Here is a 15,760-nt window from a genome sequence, read left to right as displayed (position 1 = left end):
CCTTAAATCTTGTAGTAGAATTAAAAATAAATCGTTATTCATGTGTTTACTAAAGATAATAAATAATGATAAAATTTTGATTTTTTATATCAACTCGTACATATAATGGTTTTCACTCTTTGGAGGTAGCACTGTGTATCATATAGGTATTATTTGGAAGGTAAACACACCTACACAAAAAAGCGTAATCACAAATCGATTCAGAAAAAAACAACTCTGCGGAAAGCTTGCTGTTCGAAAGCTACCTAAAGCTTTCTTATCACTATTGATTAAATTTTCGTCTAAAGCTTATATTTTAAAGTAAGTGCTAGGTACAACACAGCACGCAAACACCTCAATTAGTACAATAGGAAATACGGTTTAGTCACAATGTGAATCGAAATAAACCAGATCTCAACACACATACAACATCTACATGTCCAGCGTTCATTAGCCGTAGAAAAATCAATCAGTGACAAGCGTTGGTCACAAGATTACAATCCATCAAAAACGCGACTACGAACAAAAGGTACACAATCAGTTCAGCAAAGATCGCATACACATAAGTATACAGCCTTGGCCGAGTATGCGTTTAATCGGAGTGCTCGACTAATCTCATTTATAGAACCCAAACTAAACCCTTCTAGGCTTCGGACTGGCCACACGTCGTCTCGCCTCACTCCATACATGTCTTTCCAAGTGTAAACTTATTCGTCTCCGCAGCAAAGGGTCAACTGGCAATCAATTAAGCCCACAATAACACACGATAGCAATCAGATTTTGGGTATAGCTGCACTTGATTCCGTTCCAAAAATGGCAGAGGGCGACTACTCAGAGCATTTGGAAAGGTGAGTAGTGCCTCCGACTTACTCATCCGATCTGATACTCACTCCATATCTTATCACCTGCAGAACTGAGCTTCCGGCTCCGATGATTTCCCGCAAGGAGGTCAGTATCTGGGCCATTCTGAAAAACTGTATCGGCAAGGACCTGAGCAAGATCACCATGCCGGTCATGCTGAACGAACCGCTGAGCTTCCTCCAGAGACTCTGCGAGTACATGGAGTACGCACAACTGCTGACCGAGGCTGCTCACCAGGAATCTCCAGCAGACCGGATGAAATACGTGGCGGGTGAGTCTTATCAGGCGTTACAGTTTATCTCACCTATAATTGACAAGCCTTTCAAGGCGGCTGGTTCTTATGGCTCTTAATTGACTAGCCTTATTTTTCGGAAAGTTTTAAGGGTCTATCAATTGTATGTTGCTTTAGGGTTTCATGATTTCACGATCAAAAAATGGACCTATTTTAAAAAGTTCCATAATTAGATGTTGTTAGGAATTTTGTATATGCTTTTTCAAATAATAATATTTTATACATTATATACTTATAATTGATAATTCTCCGGAAAGTTCCCAAGTAAAACGTTATATATCTGGTTGTGGATTATTTTTTTCTACAGGGTTCATTGATCTAATGCTTCAACCCATTTATCCCAGAAATGAATCACCACCCCAGTTTATCAACGTTACATTCATTATTAAAAATATATAATTTATCTTTCAGCCTTTGCCGTATCCGCATTAGCCTCAAACTGGGAGCGCCTGGGAAAACCATTTAATCCTCTTCTTGGTGAAACGTACGAGCTGCAGAAAGGAGATTATCGAATTGTCTGCGAGCAGGTATCTCATCATCCTCCAGTATCTGCATTCCATGCAGAATCCAAGGACTTTAAGTTTCACGGCACAATTAACCCGAAAATCAAGTTTTGGGGTAAAAGTGTTGAGGTGAATCCAAAGGGAACCGTTACCATTGAATTTCCAAAGTAGGTTATATATATTTTCTGTAAAAAATAAGCTAATATTAACTATTTTCCAGATGGAACGAAAGTTACAGCTGGACTAATGTCAATTGTTGCGTCCACAATATCATTGTGGGCAGACTGTGGATAGAGCAATATGGAAAAATGGAGATCATCAATCATACCACTGGACATGTGGCAAGTCTCACCTTCAAGTCCGCCGGATCTGGAGCCAAGAACTTGCACCGAGTTGAGGGATTTGTAAAGGATGCCAGGTAAGACACTATTTAAAGTATTTCAAGCGGAAATTTATCATAAAATAACATATTCTTTAGTGAAAAAAACCTTTACTATCTGTATGGCAAATGGACCGAGTTTATTAAATGCTGTTCTGCCGAGTCCTACGTTCAGTATCTGAAGCAGGGAACCCGAAAGAATGACGATTATGATGGGTCGCCAAATGGAACCCCTAAGAAAATGTTCTCAAAGTTAAATAGTTTTAAGTTGAACTCATTTCGCAGCCTATCCATTCAAGATGTAAGTGTAAGACTTTCTTGAGTTACCATCGAAAAGTATCTCAAAAATTGTTACATTTCAGAACGATAGCTATCCACCTTTAGAGCAGGAGGGTGACATACCAAAGAGTGACTCTGCATATTCAATTGATATTCCCGACTCCACCACTTTGTGGAGTTGTAAGCCCAGACCTTCCAATTGTGACGAGGTAGGATATTATCCTAAAGATCTTTAAGATCTCTTATTATATTCCCCTCTTGTTTTCCAGTATTACCAGTTTACGCATTTCGCGCTGCAGCTTAACGCTATGAATAAAAATATGAAACCACCGCTAACACTATGCCCTACCGATTCGCGACTGCGACCTGATATATTATACTTAGAGGAAGGAAATTTGGATGGTGCGGCCAAGGAGAAAACACGTCTCGAAGAGAAACAAAGGCACACACGGAAACATAGAAAATCCACCAATAGCGATGATTGGACTCCGAGGTAAAGAAAAGTTATAAACTTCTTAATTGATTGCTTACTAAGTACTCCCAATTCCAGGTGGTTTAAGTACGCAACTAACCCCTATACCAAAACCGATGATTGGCTATATAGCGGAGGCTATTGGGACCGCAAATACGAAAACACCGATACGATATTTTAGATACATTTTGTAGAAGGCTTACAGTATATATATTTGTAAAAAGTTTGCGAGTTGTTTAAACTTAGAAATCGCTAATAACTGGATAATTGTACAGGTTACTAATGATTGGCAAACACAACTTTCCATTTCCCTCCATTGGGTACAATCACGTGAATGTATTATGATCATGTGATTGTACGATCTGGTTGGGCTATTGACCTCTAGTCAATCAAGTCGCACAAGCATCCATGAAATATTTAGTTGATCGCTTACTTTTAGTAGTCTTTGTGTATGTGTATAAATAGTTGTTAAATCGTGACGATTCCATACGAAGCTATTAAAATGTTATTCAGTTATTTGTTGCGCTATAATGCATATAAAGTATTGATTTTTATTTTGAACGAAAATGGTAAGATCGCCCGTATGTTCAATTAAAACAACATCGAGTAACAATAAAATTGATTTATTTTCTTCTACATATTTTTCAGCCCCAAAACCTTAATTGTCCTTTCACAGATGTTGCTATTTACATATGACTATATGCATAGATTCGATTTACACATGTACAACAGATATAGAACTTTACTTTAGATCAAGCGTTTTAGGTTTCTTGCTCACGTCGTGCAAGCTAACAACGTTATAAGCAGAGACGCAGGGCTCGAGCTTGTTCTTAAATATATCGTTTTCGGATTTCGAGGAGCATATAGAACCTCCGATTTCTGAATGGCTGGAGTCAGGTAACGTGGCCCTCAGTTCGTGGTTACTAACTGAAGTGTTTAACTGGAATTGTTTCGCATAGAGAGTGTCCATCTTATTGTGTTTGGCTAAAAGGGAAAAGCAAGATAAATACTTTAAAAGTTTAAGAAAATCTAACATACCATCAATGACACACAACTTGGGTCCTCCGGTCCTGTGAGACGCCAATCTTGCCTCATCACTGCCGCCCATCGAGGACTCTTCGATGTGGGAGAAGCTCTCCTGCGGCGAAATGGTGGACAGCACCGATGTGCTGGAGTATAGGTAACCCGAGAAGTATACATCAGGATTTGCCTCATGGGCCTTACAGGGGACAATCCAGGAGAAACTGAACGCTGCGGGATTAACCTCCTGGGTCAGCCATGGATCGGTTATCAACTGGTGCATGGTACAGCGGTATTTGGGATCCTTGTTCAACATTGAACTCAGTAGACGGCTCAGTTGTTCGGACACCGCCTTCGGTATCTGGATTTCCGCCTTAAGGGTTTCCTCGACATCGATGAATGGGTTTTCGAAGAACATTAGAACGTACAGGGTAACGCCCAGGGCCCAAATTTCCAGTTCGGGACCCACGTATCTATTTCCGGCCAGAACTTCCGGACTGCAATACTCAGTGGTGCCGTAAAACGTCGAGAAGAACTTGCCCTCTTCCATGAAGGTCGCCGAACCAAAGTCGATCAGCTTAATGTTGAAATTATGATCGATTATAATATTCTCGTCCTTTATATCACGATGCAGTATCTTCTGTTCATGCAAATAGTTGACGGCATCTGCAACCTGCCGGAAAATATAGCTGCCCAGTTTTTCATCCATCAGCGGGCGCCGTTCAATGAATGTCCAGAGGTCCATTCCGGAACCGTGTTTCTCCATTACCAGCTGATAGAACAGGTCATTTTCGAATACATCCAGCACAGACACAATATTCTTGTGGTTGAGGGTCTGTAGTAGATGGATCTCTATAGGAACTTCCTTGCAATCGCGGTTTTTGACCATAAACTGCGAGCAGAGCTTCTCCTTCAGAATGAACTTGGTGATGACCAGCAGGCGATCGGTGTTCCTAAAGGCCATGTTCACATACCCGTAGGCTCCCCTTCCGATCTGCCGAATTGAAGTATAGTGCTTGCTGTAGTCGCCCAGATAGAGCTCATCCTCGTATTTGGACACCAGAGACAGCGAGTTAGGTCGACTGGAGTTCTGGGCCGCCGTGGTCTTTATGACCTGACCCAGCGACTGCTCAATGGTGCTGGCCATGCTGTTGAATGTGGACGTTAGATTGGCATAGTTGTACTTTTCACCATCCAGTCGGGTGCTGGGATTTCGGCACACCCAGATGCAGTACACCCGATTGGAGCAGGGCAGGATCTGGAGGAGTACAGAGTAGACTACCTCTATAACGGAGCCATCGGCATGGACTGCCTCGCCCACAAAGCTTCCGTTAATGGAACTCAGTAGCCTGGTGGCGGGATTACTGCCGGAGGCATCACATGTCTCCGTAGACGCGGACTTGGCCTTGTCGAGACCCATCTCGTTTATATGCGAGTGGGATCCCCCCTCGAACTCATCGGCGGGGAAACTGTTCGAGGCATTGACGGGTGTTAGGATATCATCTATTGTACATTCATCTGGCTGTCGGAGATCGCAGAACAAGCCACCACTGTTTTCCAGATTGCAGCTCAGGTGGGCATCACTCACCGAGGAGGGTTCGTTGTTGGGTGGGACCTTCTTCTTGCACGACTGCAACGAGGAGTCGTTGTCCAGGACGAAGGGATCAGTATCCGGCTCCCAGTCGTTGCTGGTTATCGAGGTGTTTGACACATTGGGGCTCTTGTCCTCGCGGGAGTCCTTCCCGAAATTTGGTAGTATAGCGGATATATGCATATTTAAGATCTTGTCCTGGCCATAACCGAACATCAGCAGCGAAAATGGCTGATTGCACATCAATATGTTGCCTATATCGTCCACCACAATGAGACCACTGAGGTTCTGAAAGACCCAGACGGTGACGTTGAACACGGTGTATCCTCCTGTTCCTGTCCCTGCACTCTCATCCAGGGCTATCAGTAGACATAGAGGGAACTTCACATTATCCGTGGTTCGGCCCGTGGCCCTCTGCTTTCGCAGGCTCTTCGGGATCTCCCTGCTGTCCGGATCGGGTAGCTTTATAAACGGGATCAGAGCGGTGATATTGACGCCCACCATGCTTTCGGTGGATTCGTAGAAGAATATGGTTGCCGTGGTGGCGTCAACGGATGTTATTACCCCGAACCTATCGGTGCTTATGTGGCAGATGTGCCTTTCCACGGGCTCGGCAACGGCTATGTGCCTTGCATCATTACTAATCTGGCGTATCCAGAGCGAAACCAGAATCTTGTTGCTCGACTTGGTCTTCATTTCGATGACCTTTCCGCTTAGCAGCACCACTCGACCCTCGTCGCCCTCGATCTGCATCTCCGCCAGCGATGAGATGTGACTTTCCGTCTTGCCATTGAGGAGATCGAAGAACCCCTTGTTCCTCAGCTCCTGGGAAGTGTAGCCCAGCAATTGGCAGGCCTTGTTGTTCACTATGAAAATCTGTCCCGTATTCGCGTCTATGGTGAATATCGCCTTGTTTGGATTGATCACCTTCGAGGAGTGGAGATTTGGAGGCGGCATACTGAAGGAACTGGCGTCCATTAAGTTCAGCATGGTCGACGAGTTTTGGCGACTTTGACTCTGAGTTCCCACAATCGGGTCATCTAAGAATAGTACGAGTTTGTAAATAATTAAGTACTGCTCTTGTTTTTATTTTACCAACTTTACCGTTAGCACATCGGTTTTTGGGGCCTTGGGCTTTTGAACTACTCAGCTTACCAACGGCTTGGTCCATCACATCGCCCTGATCCTCCATTTAAAAGTCGAATATTTTCCAAGTCCCAGCAAATCCAACTTGGGGCCTTAAACTGCATCCAAAAGAGCTCACTATAAACATTGGAACTCCGTTTACAAAAAATCAATGGATTGGCGCATGCGACAAAGGGATTTACCCAGTGGGTCGAAAGGAATGCAGCCCCATATAATTAGATATTTTTTTCCTATGTAACAGGTGTTTTTCATGAAAAGCTATTCCTTAGTATCTAAAAAGAACTATATCCTGATACGTTTTAAGCTAAAATAAGTTATTTCCCAAAAGTTTTTAAATGTACCGCTTACTAAAACTATCCAGCCCTGTCCAAACATCGATATCATGGCTCTGAGTATCGATAACAGCTCAGAATACATATATATAAACTGGGCCTAGCTACGTGTGGAAAAATATCAGAGAGCAATACGAAACGTATTGTTCTTCCACTTAGGAAGGTTTTTTTTTCGTTTTCCCAACAAGTGTTTAGTGCAGTGCACACTCGAATAAAAAGAAATACGAAGAAAATGCCACGAATATCCACTATCTCCATTCCCGTGGGAGTCTTCCTGCTTATCAACCTGATGATAAGTGTAGACGGCCTTGTAAAAGAAGGGGATTACCAGAATTCTGTGTATCAACAGAATCTGGAGTCAAACTCCGCAACAGGCTCAACGGCATCCTTTCCATTCCTGATGCCCAAGGTTTCCCCGCAAACCGTAAGTTCCCCGCCCTAAATATAGTATATATCCAATACTATTCGATCCATATGGATGATTACATTTCCGAAGTTTTGCGTACATATGTATATATTTTTTAATCAACAAAAAATCACAAACATACGGAATGTGGGCTAATCTATTGAGGACGTGCAAATTTACATCTATTCTGTTTGGGAAAAACCTTTCGTATACAGTGAAATTTTTTCCATATGTTAGTTAGGCGTATCGAATACACACGATGCGACACCCACATGTAATGCCTTGAAGCCGAAACCTGTAGATTGCACTTCTCGAACCTGCGCCGTAGATACAAAATTCTTTTTACGATGTTGGGGTGGCGAAAAAGGGCATACAGCCTTGGTTTCTCAAGGCACATATTTGAATAGTACTTGTTGACTAATCCAATATGCTCGTTCTCTTTAACAAAACGAATATAGCCCGATCTGTACTTGTGCACGCCCATTAAAGTCGACCCCACTACAACCTACTATATAGGTATGTCCTTGTGTATAGGCTTCCTTCCATAATTATATTAAAACTGATTGTTATAACTCGAATAGTTGGATTCAATCCTAATGCTACCATGAACACGGCCCACCATATGCTGCTCTACGGATGCGGAGAGCCCGGAACCACGAAGACCACTTGGTGAGTTGCTCAGCGAATCCTAATGGACCTAATTGATATTTTAATATTTTTCCAAACAGGAACTGTGGTGAGATGAACCGAGCTTCCCAGGAGGAGTCGGCCAGTCCCTGCGGACCCCATTCTCATTCTCAGGTTCGAAATAGCCCAATTAAGGAGTTAGAAACTAGACATTTATGAGGCACACAAATTTTGGGGACTCGGATCGATGGGTTGGCAGTCGAGGCAGACGGGTTGTCCTTGCTGGATCCCAAACTCAGAGGCGGTGATCTTTCGGTGGCACTCATGGCACCTGAAGCACTTCACATGCCACTTGGTGCTCAGCGCGACAACAGCTCGTTCATCGATGGGCTTCGCACAGCCGGCACAGCGGGACGAAAACAGTTCCCGAAGTGTGACTTGCAGAAGAGGTATCCGTTAATTTCGAAAAAGGTCGCCGAGACCAGCGGTCTGCTGCAGCTCACGCACCGGAAACACTTTTCGTGCCACTTGCGCCCGCCAGTGGCCACGCCGCGCTCCAGGATCGGAGCCCGGCAGGCGGAGCACCGAGCGACATGCTTGCCCAGATAGCACTCACTGCATACCACCTCGTCCGCCACCGCGAAGAACAGCTTAGGATCCACCACCAGGCCGCATTCCGTGCAGGTGAAGTGGTGCGGATGGTAGGACTTGCCCAAGCTTTTGATTGCCCTTGGCCAAATCTCCTCGTTGCATCTGCAGCAAATAGAAGGGTTCATACTTTAAAACAGGCTCTCTGGACAGAACAGCTAAAAATTTTAGGGGAAATGTCTAGGAATATGTTTCCTATATCAAAATTTGCCTTAATCTGACATACTGGGCGGTGCCTACAAGGTTAATGCCAGCTTAAATATAACTGCTTAAAATAGAACTAAGTCCCTTTGTTTGTATTCTGTAACAGAATCTTGGTTTCATTTTGAAGATCTTTCAATATAGCCAAACTTAATATTAAGTTAGTGACAGATGTGGGTTTCATTATCTATATAGGTAAAATTTGACATAATTCTAAAAAGATAAAGAATCTGGAAAAGTCATTAGTGTTACCTTTTTTTGTTAAGCAAAATAGTAATTTTTTCTGTAAAGTTTAATGGACTTTTTGCTAATAAAAAAGTTAAAAATAATAACCAATAATTACTGAACCTTTACTTATCTTTACACAGATCATATATGCTTGGGCTAGAGATGCCCAAAAGCTGAATTTGCCCGAAGGAGTGGGTTTCAAGGTGGGCAAGAACTCGCCCACCAAGTACTTGGTACTGCAAGTTCATTATGCCCACATTGATAAATTCAAAGGTGAGTTCTAGAAGGCAATCTTATGAAAGGAGTTAAAAATATATTTTTATTCAGATGGTTCGACCGATGATTCAGGTGTGTTCTTGGATTACACAGAAGAGCCGTAAGTTCTAAAGTACTATTCCATGATACAACACTTAAAGAACTATTCTTCCATAGCCGTAAAAAGTTGGCTGGCACTCTATTGCTGGGCACAGACGGACAGATTCCGGCCATGAAAACGGAGCACTTGGAAACCGCTTGCGAAGTGAATGAGAACAAGGTGCTGCATCCTTTCGCCTACCGCGTGCACACCCACGGACTGGGAAAGGTGGTGTCTGGCTACAGGGTCAGGACCAATAGCGATGGGGAACAGGAGTGGCTGCAACTTGGCAAGAGGGATCCCCTCACGCCCCAGATGTTCTATAACATCAGCAACAGGGATCCCATTGTCGAGGGAGATAAGATAGCCGTGAGGTGTACTCTGCAAAGTACCCGCCATCGAATAACCAAAGTCGGGTAAGTACCAGGTTGTAACCAAAAAAATACCCTTAATAATCAAATTTCCCATTTATAGCCCAACGAACGAAGACGAGATGTGCAATTTCTACCTCATGTACTACGTGGATCAGGGCGAAACCCTGAACACAAAATTCTGCTTCAGCCAGGGCGCTCCCTACTACTACTGGTCCAATCCCGACACTGGCCTACACAACATCCCACATATCGAGGCGAGCACTTTGTAATCTGGCTGTCGAGAGCGTGAAATCAGCTGCGGAAAGTGAAACGAATGTATACTACTTTATTGTCTCGATTATTTTATCGTTTACAACTATTGATGATGGTTTAGCGTCATTCTGTATCCTATTCTGTTGGCCACCAATAATTTATGTAAAATATTTGTGCGTGTAAATAAACATATGTAGATAATTCGCGAGAACCGAGTGGAAATCCTATTAATTGAATTTGGAAACAATTAGCTGATCGCCGACAAGGTTAATCTTCCCGCTTCTACATATCGTATAAAGTAGGAAACAACAATTCCGCAACGCAGTTAAATGAAACTCATCCATCGTAAATGTTTTCAATGCAAAGCATTTTATTCTCGTTCTTTTTTTTGTTTTGTATATATAGAATTTATGGAATATATAGTATTTATCTGTATACATATATATATATATATAATTTGGTGTAAAATTATAAACGTACAATTAGATTAGTTATAAATTACACAAAACTTAAATATCTCTCACATTTTATAATAACTTGCAAACTCGTACTTGTTAGTGTTAAATTCTATATGACTACCGGTTGGCTGAGGAGGCAGGTCCTCAAATGTGTAAGCTAGCAGAGCTCCGTTGTTATCCTGTGCGGCGTAGTTAAGATCATTGTGTGTTTCAATTACATTTCCGGTGTAGTCTTGTTGGGTGTATGTACAAGTGCTCTCGATGGCGTCAGCCACCACGAAGCTGCTCCCGTTGAAGCCTATCAGCGGCGAGTTGGAGGTGGTCAGTATGCTGCAGTCGCTAAGTACTCTTATAGGTAAGTTATAACTTGATGTATTACTCATTAAAAACAAGAACTAATTAAAAAACATTTGTCTATCTGTTTAAACAAAACATTAAATTTCAATATAGTACTTAAAAGTCTGTTGGCGGTGATAATAAATTTATTTAACATTAATCATCCCTTTACATACAACCGTACTAACTCAGTTAATCATTTAAAGGGAATTAAAAGAACAATTAAAGGGAAACTCTTTTATGGTCTGGCGGCTGAAAATTGCTTATGTTTAGATGAAAAAGGCTCAAAATTCACATCGGATAACCTACAAATCCAAATTTGAGTTCCCAATTCACATTTGCAAAGAATAATAATGGTGAAGCAAGTATCATGGTATGGGCATATTCTCGTACTATAATAATGGTACCATGTGATAATGTGAACCCATACAGGAACAACATGTAAACTTTGATAGCTCAGAAATTACGATGAAATTTTATTCGTAATACAAAATTAATATATTTTGGAAGCTTTACCACGATTATAAACCAAAAAAAATATGATAGAAAGTCGTCTAAAGTATCAAAACCCTTAAGCTAAATGGTATTATGGGGACCTATCAAGCTCCAGAACTAAAACACATCGAAAATCTTTGCAGAAATGTTAAAAAACTATGTTTTTAATACAAAACCGAAGAAAAAAAATTCCCTTGAGCTATTTTGAAAGAGCTTTAGAACAATATTAGAACAATATTAAGATGTATAAAATCATACAGTTCAATCAAAACCAATTTTCAAACCGCGTTATTTTTAAGTTTTTTAAGCCTTTTTTTTTAGTGGTGCTATTTTGTTGCCGCATAACTTTGCTACTTTTTGCTACTTACCTTTGCAAACATAATACAAATATTGCAAAAAATGAGCATTTTGTAGCACAAAGAAGAATTGCCTACACATTGGTGCTATTTTTGTTGCCGCAGCTGTATATAAACTGGGTCTAGCTAGGTGTGGAAAAATATCAGAGAGCAATACAAAACGTATTGTTCTTCCACATAGGAAGGTTGTTTTTTCGTTTTCCCAGCAAGTATTTAGTGCAGTGCACACTCGAATAAACAGGAATACGAAGAAAATGCCAGGAATATCCAATATCTCCATTCCCGTGGGAGTCTTCCTGCTTATCAACTTGATGATAAGTGTAGAGGGCCTTGTAAAAAAGGGGGATTACCAGAACTCCGTGCATCAACAGAATCTGGAGTCGAACTCCTCAACAGGCTCAACGGCATCCTTTCCATTCCTGATGCCCAAGGTTTCCCCGCAAACCGTAAGTTCCCCGCCCTAAATATAGTATATATCCAATAGTATTCGATCCATATGGATAATTACATTTCCGCAGTTTTGCGTATATATTTTTTAATCAACAAAAAAGCACAAACGTGGGTTAATCTATTGAGGACGTGGAAATTTACATCTATTCTGTTTGGGAAAAACCTTTCGTATACCGTTAAATTTTTTCCATATGTTAGTTAGGCGTATCGAATACACACGATGCGACACCCATATGTAATGCCTTGAAACCGAAACCTGTAGCTTGCACTTCTCCAACCTGAGCCGTAGATACAAAATTCTTTTTACGATGTTGGGGTGGCGAAAAAGGGCATACAGCCTTGGTTTCTTAAGGCACATATTTGAATAATACTTGTTGACTAATCCAATATGATCGTTCTTTTTAACAAAACTAACAAAACGAATATAGCCCGATCTGTACTTGTGCACGCCCATCAAAGTCGACCCCACTACCACCTACTATATAGGTATGTCCTTGTTTACAGGATTCCTGCCTTACTTATATTAAAACTAATGGTTCTAATTCAAATAGTTGGCTTCAATCCCAATTCCACCATGAACACGGCCCACCATATGATGATCTACGGATGCGGAGTACCCGGAAACACGAAGACCACTTGGTAAGTTGCTCAGCGAATCCTAATGTAATTGATATTTAAATATTATTCCAAACAGGAGCTGTGGTGAGATGAACATAGTTTCCCATGAGAAGTCGGCCATTCCTTGCGGACCTCGTTCTCATTCTCAGGTACGAAATAACCCAATTAAGCCAGGAGTTAGAGACTAGACATTTATGAGGCACACAAATTTTGGGGACTCGGAACGATGGGTTGGCAGTCGAGGCAAACGGGTTGTCCTTGCTGGATCCCAAACTCAGAGGCGGTGATCTTTCGGTAGCACTCGTGGCACCTGAAGCACTTCACATGCCTCTCGGTGCTCAGCGCGACAACGGCTCGTTCTCTCCTTCCCTGCGTTGCAAACTTCTGACTGAAATCAATATACCCTCTGCAAGGGTATAAAGATAAAGAATCTGGAAAAGTCATTAGTGTTACCTATTTTTGATAAGCAAAGTAGTAATTTTTATACCCTTGCAGAGGGTATATTGATTTCAGTCAGAAGTTTGCTACGCAGTGAAGGAGACGTTTCCGACCCCATAAAGTATACATATTATTGATCAGCATGACTAGACGAGTCGATCTAGCCATGTCCGTCTGTCCGTCTGTCCGTCCGTTTCTACGCAAACTAGTCTCTCAGTTTTAAAGCTATCGGGCTGAAACTTTCCCAAAAGTCTTATATCTTTTGCAGGTAGTATATAATTTGGAACCAGCCGGATCGGACAACCATATCTTATAGCTCCCATAGGAATAATCGGGAAGAAAAATTTTAAAAAATTATATCTTTGGTGTTTTTTAACATATAACCTCCTAAGCTTGAAAATAATATTATTTAATTAGTTTTGAATTTCGAATTTAATTTTATGAAAATCGGACGACTATATCATATAGCTGCCATAGGAACGACCGGAAAATTGGTGGGAAAATAATATGTAACAAATTATGGCTTCGGTGTTTTTCAACATATTATCTTATACTACTGGGAATATCATTTTTTGTATTTTTATACCCGTTACTCGTAGAGTAAAAGGGTATACTAGATTCGTCGGAAAGTATGTAACAGGCAGAAGGAAGCGTTTCCGACCCCATAAAGTATATATATTCTTGATCAGGATCACTAGCCGAGTCGATCTAGCCATGTCCGTCTGTCTGTCCGGATGAACGCTGAGATGGATGTTACAGCTTTGATGCTGGAGTAAAAATGAATTGTTCTCATCAATACCTATCGATTGACATAAAAAAAGTTTGCCACGCCCACTTTAACGCCCACAAACCGCCTACAAACTTCAAAAAATCGTAAGTATGAACGCGGATATCTCGGAAACTATCAAAGATAGAGAATTGGTATTTCAGATTTAGATTCCGTAGCCTTGTACGCAGCGCAAGTTTGTTATTCGAATTTGCCACGCCGACTCTAACGCCCACAAACCGCCCAAGCCTGTGGCGCCCACAATTTTTATGCTAGATACAAAATTTTAACTGAAATGTATTGGTCTCGTCAATACCTATCGATTGATCCAAAAAAAATGTTGCAAGCCCACTCTAACGCCCATAACGCTTAAGTCTGTCTACCGCCGGTAGGTGGCGCATTTCAACCTCGCTTTGCTGCTTGCATATCTCCATTTCCCTTTGGTCCCTTTAGCTGAGTAACGGGTTTCTGATAGTCGAGGTACTCGACTATAGCGTTCTTCCTTGTTAAATTTAAGAATTATAACTGCAAGGGTATACAAACTTCGGCATGCCGAAGTTAACCTTTCTTGTTTTTTGTAAAGTTTATTAAATTAAAATGGTCCATCAATCTGTTTTAATGGACTTTTTTATAAACAATCGTACGTGCAAGGGTGCTAATAAAAAAGTTAAATATAATAACCAATATTTACTGAACCTTTACTGATCTTTACATAGATCATATATGCTTGGGCTAGAAACGCGAAAAAGCTGAATTTGCCCAAAGGAGTGGGTTTCAAGGTGGGCAAGAACTCGCCCACCAAGTACTTGGTACTGCAAGTACATTATGCCCACATTGATAAATTCAAAGGTGAGTTCTAGAAGGCAATATTATGAAAGGAATTTTAAATATATTTTTATTCAGATGGTTCGACCGATGATTCAGGTGTGTTCTTGGATTATACGATAGAGCCGTAAGTTCTAAAGAACAATAGTTATATTCCATGTCAAAACTCTTCTTCGACATAGTAAAAAGTTGGCTGGCACTCTATTGCTGGGCTCAGATGGACAGATTCCGGCCATGAAAACGGAGCACCTGGAAAACGCTTGCGAGGTGAAGGAGAACAAGGTACTGCATCCTTTCGCCTACCGCGTGCACACCCACGGACTGGGAAAGGTGGTGTCTGGCTACAGGGTCAGGACCAATAGCGATGGGGAACAGGAGTGGCTGCAACTTGGCAAGAGGGATCCCCTCACGCCCCAGATGTTCTATAACATCAGCAACAGGGATCCCATTGTCGAGGGAGATAAGATAGCCGTGAGGTGTACTCTGCAAAGTACCCGCCATCGAATAACCAAAGTCGGGTAAGTACCAGGTGGTACCCAAAAAAATACCCTTAAAATCAAATTTCCCACTTATAGCCCAACGAACGAAGATGAGATGTGCAATTTCTACCTCATGTACTACGTGGATCAGGGCGAAACTCTGAACACAAAATTCTGCTTCAGCCAGGGCGCTCCCTACTACTACTGGTCCAATCCCGACACTGGCCTACACAACATCCCACATATCGAGGCGAGCACTTTGTAATCTGGCTGTCGAGAGCGTGAAATCAGCTGCGGAAAGTGAAACGAATGTATACTACTTTATTGTCTTGATTATTTTATTGTTTACAACTATTGATGATGGTTTAGCGTCATTCTGTATCCTATTCTGTTGGCCACCAATAATTTATGTAAAATATTTGTGCGTGTAAATAAACATATGTAGATAATTCGCGAGAACCGAGTGGAAATCCTATTAATTGAATTTGGAAACAATTAGCTGATCGCCGACAAGGTTAATCTTCCCGCTTCTACATATCGTATAAAGTAGGAAACAACAATTCCGCAACGCAGTTAAATGAAACTCATCCATCG

General features: G+C 41.6%; 5 protein-coding genes across 10 annotated transcripts; 3 read left to right on the top strand and 2 right to left on the bottom strand.

Moving 5' to 3' along the window:
• Positions 1 to 296: 296 nt before the first annotated feature.
• Positions 297 to 3,306, top strand: LOC119551025 (oxysterol-binding protein-related protein 2). Of its 4 annotated transcripts, none has more exons than XM_037860086.1 (9): positions 297 to 508; positions 703 to 827; positions 891 to 1,111; positions 1,544 to 1,802; positions 1,856 to 2,053; positions 2,114 to 2,315; positions 2,377 to 2,502; positions 2,563 to 2,786; positions 2,844 to 3,306. In XM_037860086.1, exons 2-9 carry the CDS (start codon positions 793 to 795, stop codon positions 2,944 to 2,946), a joined length of 1,368 nt encoding a protein of 455 aa, XP_037716014.1. In that variant the 5' UTR covers positions 297 to 508; positions 703 to 792; the 3' UTR covers positions 2,947 to 3,306. The 4 variants fall into 4 exon arrangements, with proteins under 4 accessions (XP_037716014.1, XP_037716012.1, XP_037716011.1 ...); XM_037860084.1 differs by having other exon boundaries at positions 627 to 827; XM_037860083.1 differs by having other exon boundaries at positions 605 to 827.
• A 90-nt stretch (positions 3,307 to 3,396) lies between these two features.
• On the bottom strand, positions 3,397 to 6,655 carry LOC119551024 (PAS domain-containing serine/threonine-protein kinase). 3 transcript variants are annotated; one of them, XM_037860081.1, is made up of 3 exons: positions 6,532 to 6,655; positions 3,804 to 6,416; positions 3,397 to 3,749 (listed from the first exon to the last, which is right to left on the bottom strand). In XM_037860081.1, exons 1-3 carry the CDS (start codon positions 6,566 to 6,568, stop codon positions 3,508 to 3,510), a joined length of 2,892 nt encoding a protein of 963 aa, XP_037716009.1. In that variant the 5' UTR covers positions 6,569 to 6,655; the 3' UTR covers positions 3,397 to 3,507. The 3 variants fall into 3 exon arrangements, with proteins under 3 accessions (XP_037716009.1, XP_037716010.1, XP_037716008.1); XM_037860082.1 differs by having other exon boundaries at positions 6,476 to 6,569; XM_037860080.1 differs by having other exon boundaries at positions 3,398 to 3,749; positions 6,481 to 6,653.
• Positions 6,656 to 6,948: 293 nt separating this feature from the next.
• On the top strand, positions 6,949 to 10,156 carry LOC119549045 (peptidylglycine alpha-hydroxylating monooxygenase). Its single transcript, XM_037856740.1, has 8 exons — positions 6,949 to 7,278; positions 7,719 to 7,776; positions 7,842 to 7,929; positions 7,989 to 8,061; positions 9,105 to 9,237; positions 9,292 to 9,340; positions 9,397 to 9,735; positions 9,794 to 10,156. Exons 1-8 carry the CDS (start codon positions 7,087 to 7,089, stop codon positions 9,960 to 9,962), a joined length of 1,101 nt encoding a protein of 366 aa, XP_037712668.1. The 5' UTR covers positions 6,949 to 7,086; the 3' UTR covers positions 9,963 to 10,156.
• Positions 7,845 to 8,693, bottom strand: LOC119549048 (transforming growth factor beta-1-induced transcript 1 protein). The gene is given in 2 exon segments (XM_037856743.1): positions 7,845 to 8,315; positions 8,318 to 8,693. Coding segments are annotated over 2 exon segments (561 nt in total). The 5' UTR covers positions 8,664 to 8,693; the 3' UTR covers positions 7,845 to 8,100.
• Positions 10,157 to 11,765: 1,609 nt separating the features above from the next.
• LOC119549046 (peptidylglycine alpha-hydroxylating monooxygenase-like) lies at positions 11,766 to 15,629 on the top strand. The gene is made up of 8 exons (XM_037856741.1): positions 11,766 to 12,036; positions 12,469 to 12,526; positions 12,592 to 12,679; positions 12,735 to 12,807; positions 14,579 to 14,711; positions 14,766 to 14,814; positions 14,870 to 15,205; positions 15,263 to 15,629. The coding sequence occupies exons 1-8, from the start codon at positions 11,845 to 11,847 to the stop codon at positions 15,429 to 15,431; spliced, it is 1,098 nt and encodes a 365-aa protein (XP_037712669.1). The 5' UTR covers positions 11,766 to 11,844; the 3' UTR covers positions 15,432 to 15,629.
• Positions 15,630 to 15,760: the final 131 nt, after the last annotated feature.

Source organism: Drosophila subpulchrella, chromosome 2R, assembly GCF_014743375.2.
Source record: "Drosophila subpulchrella strain 33 F10 #4 breed RU33 chromosome 2R, RU_Dsub_v1.1 Primary Assembly, whole genome shotgun sequence".
Taxonomy (NCBI): Eukaryota; Metazoa; Arthropoda; class Insecta; order Diptera; family Drosophilidae; genus Drosophila; species Drosophila subpulchrella.
This window is presented reverse-complemented; position numbering and strand designations above follow the sequence as displayed.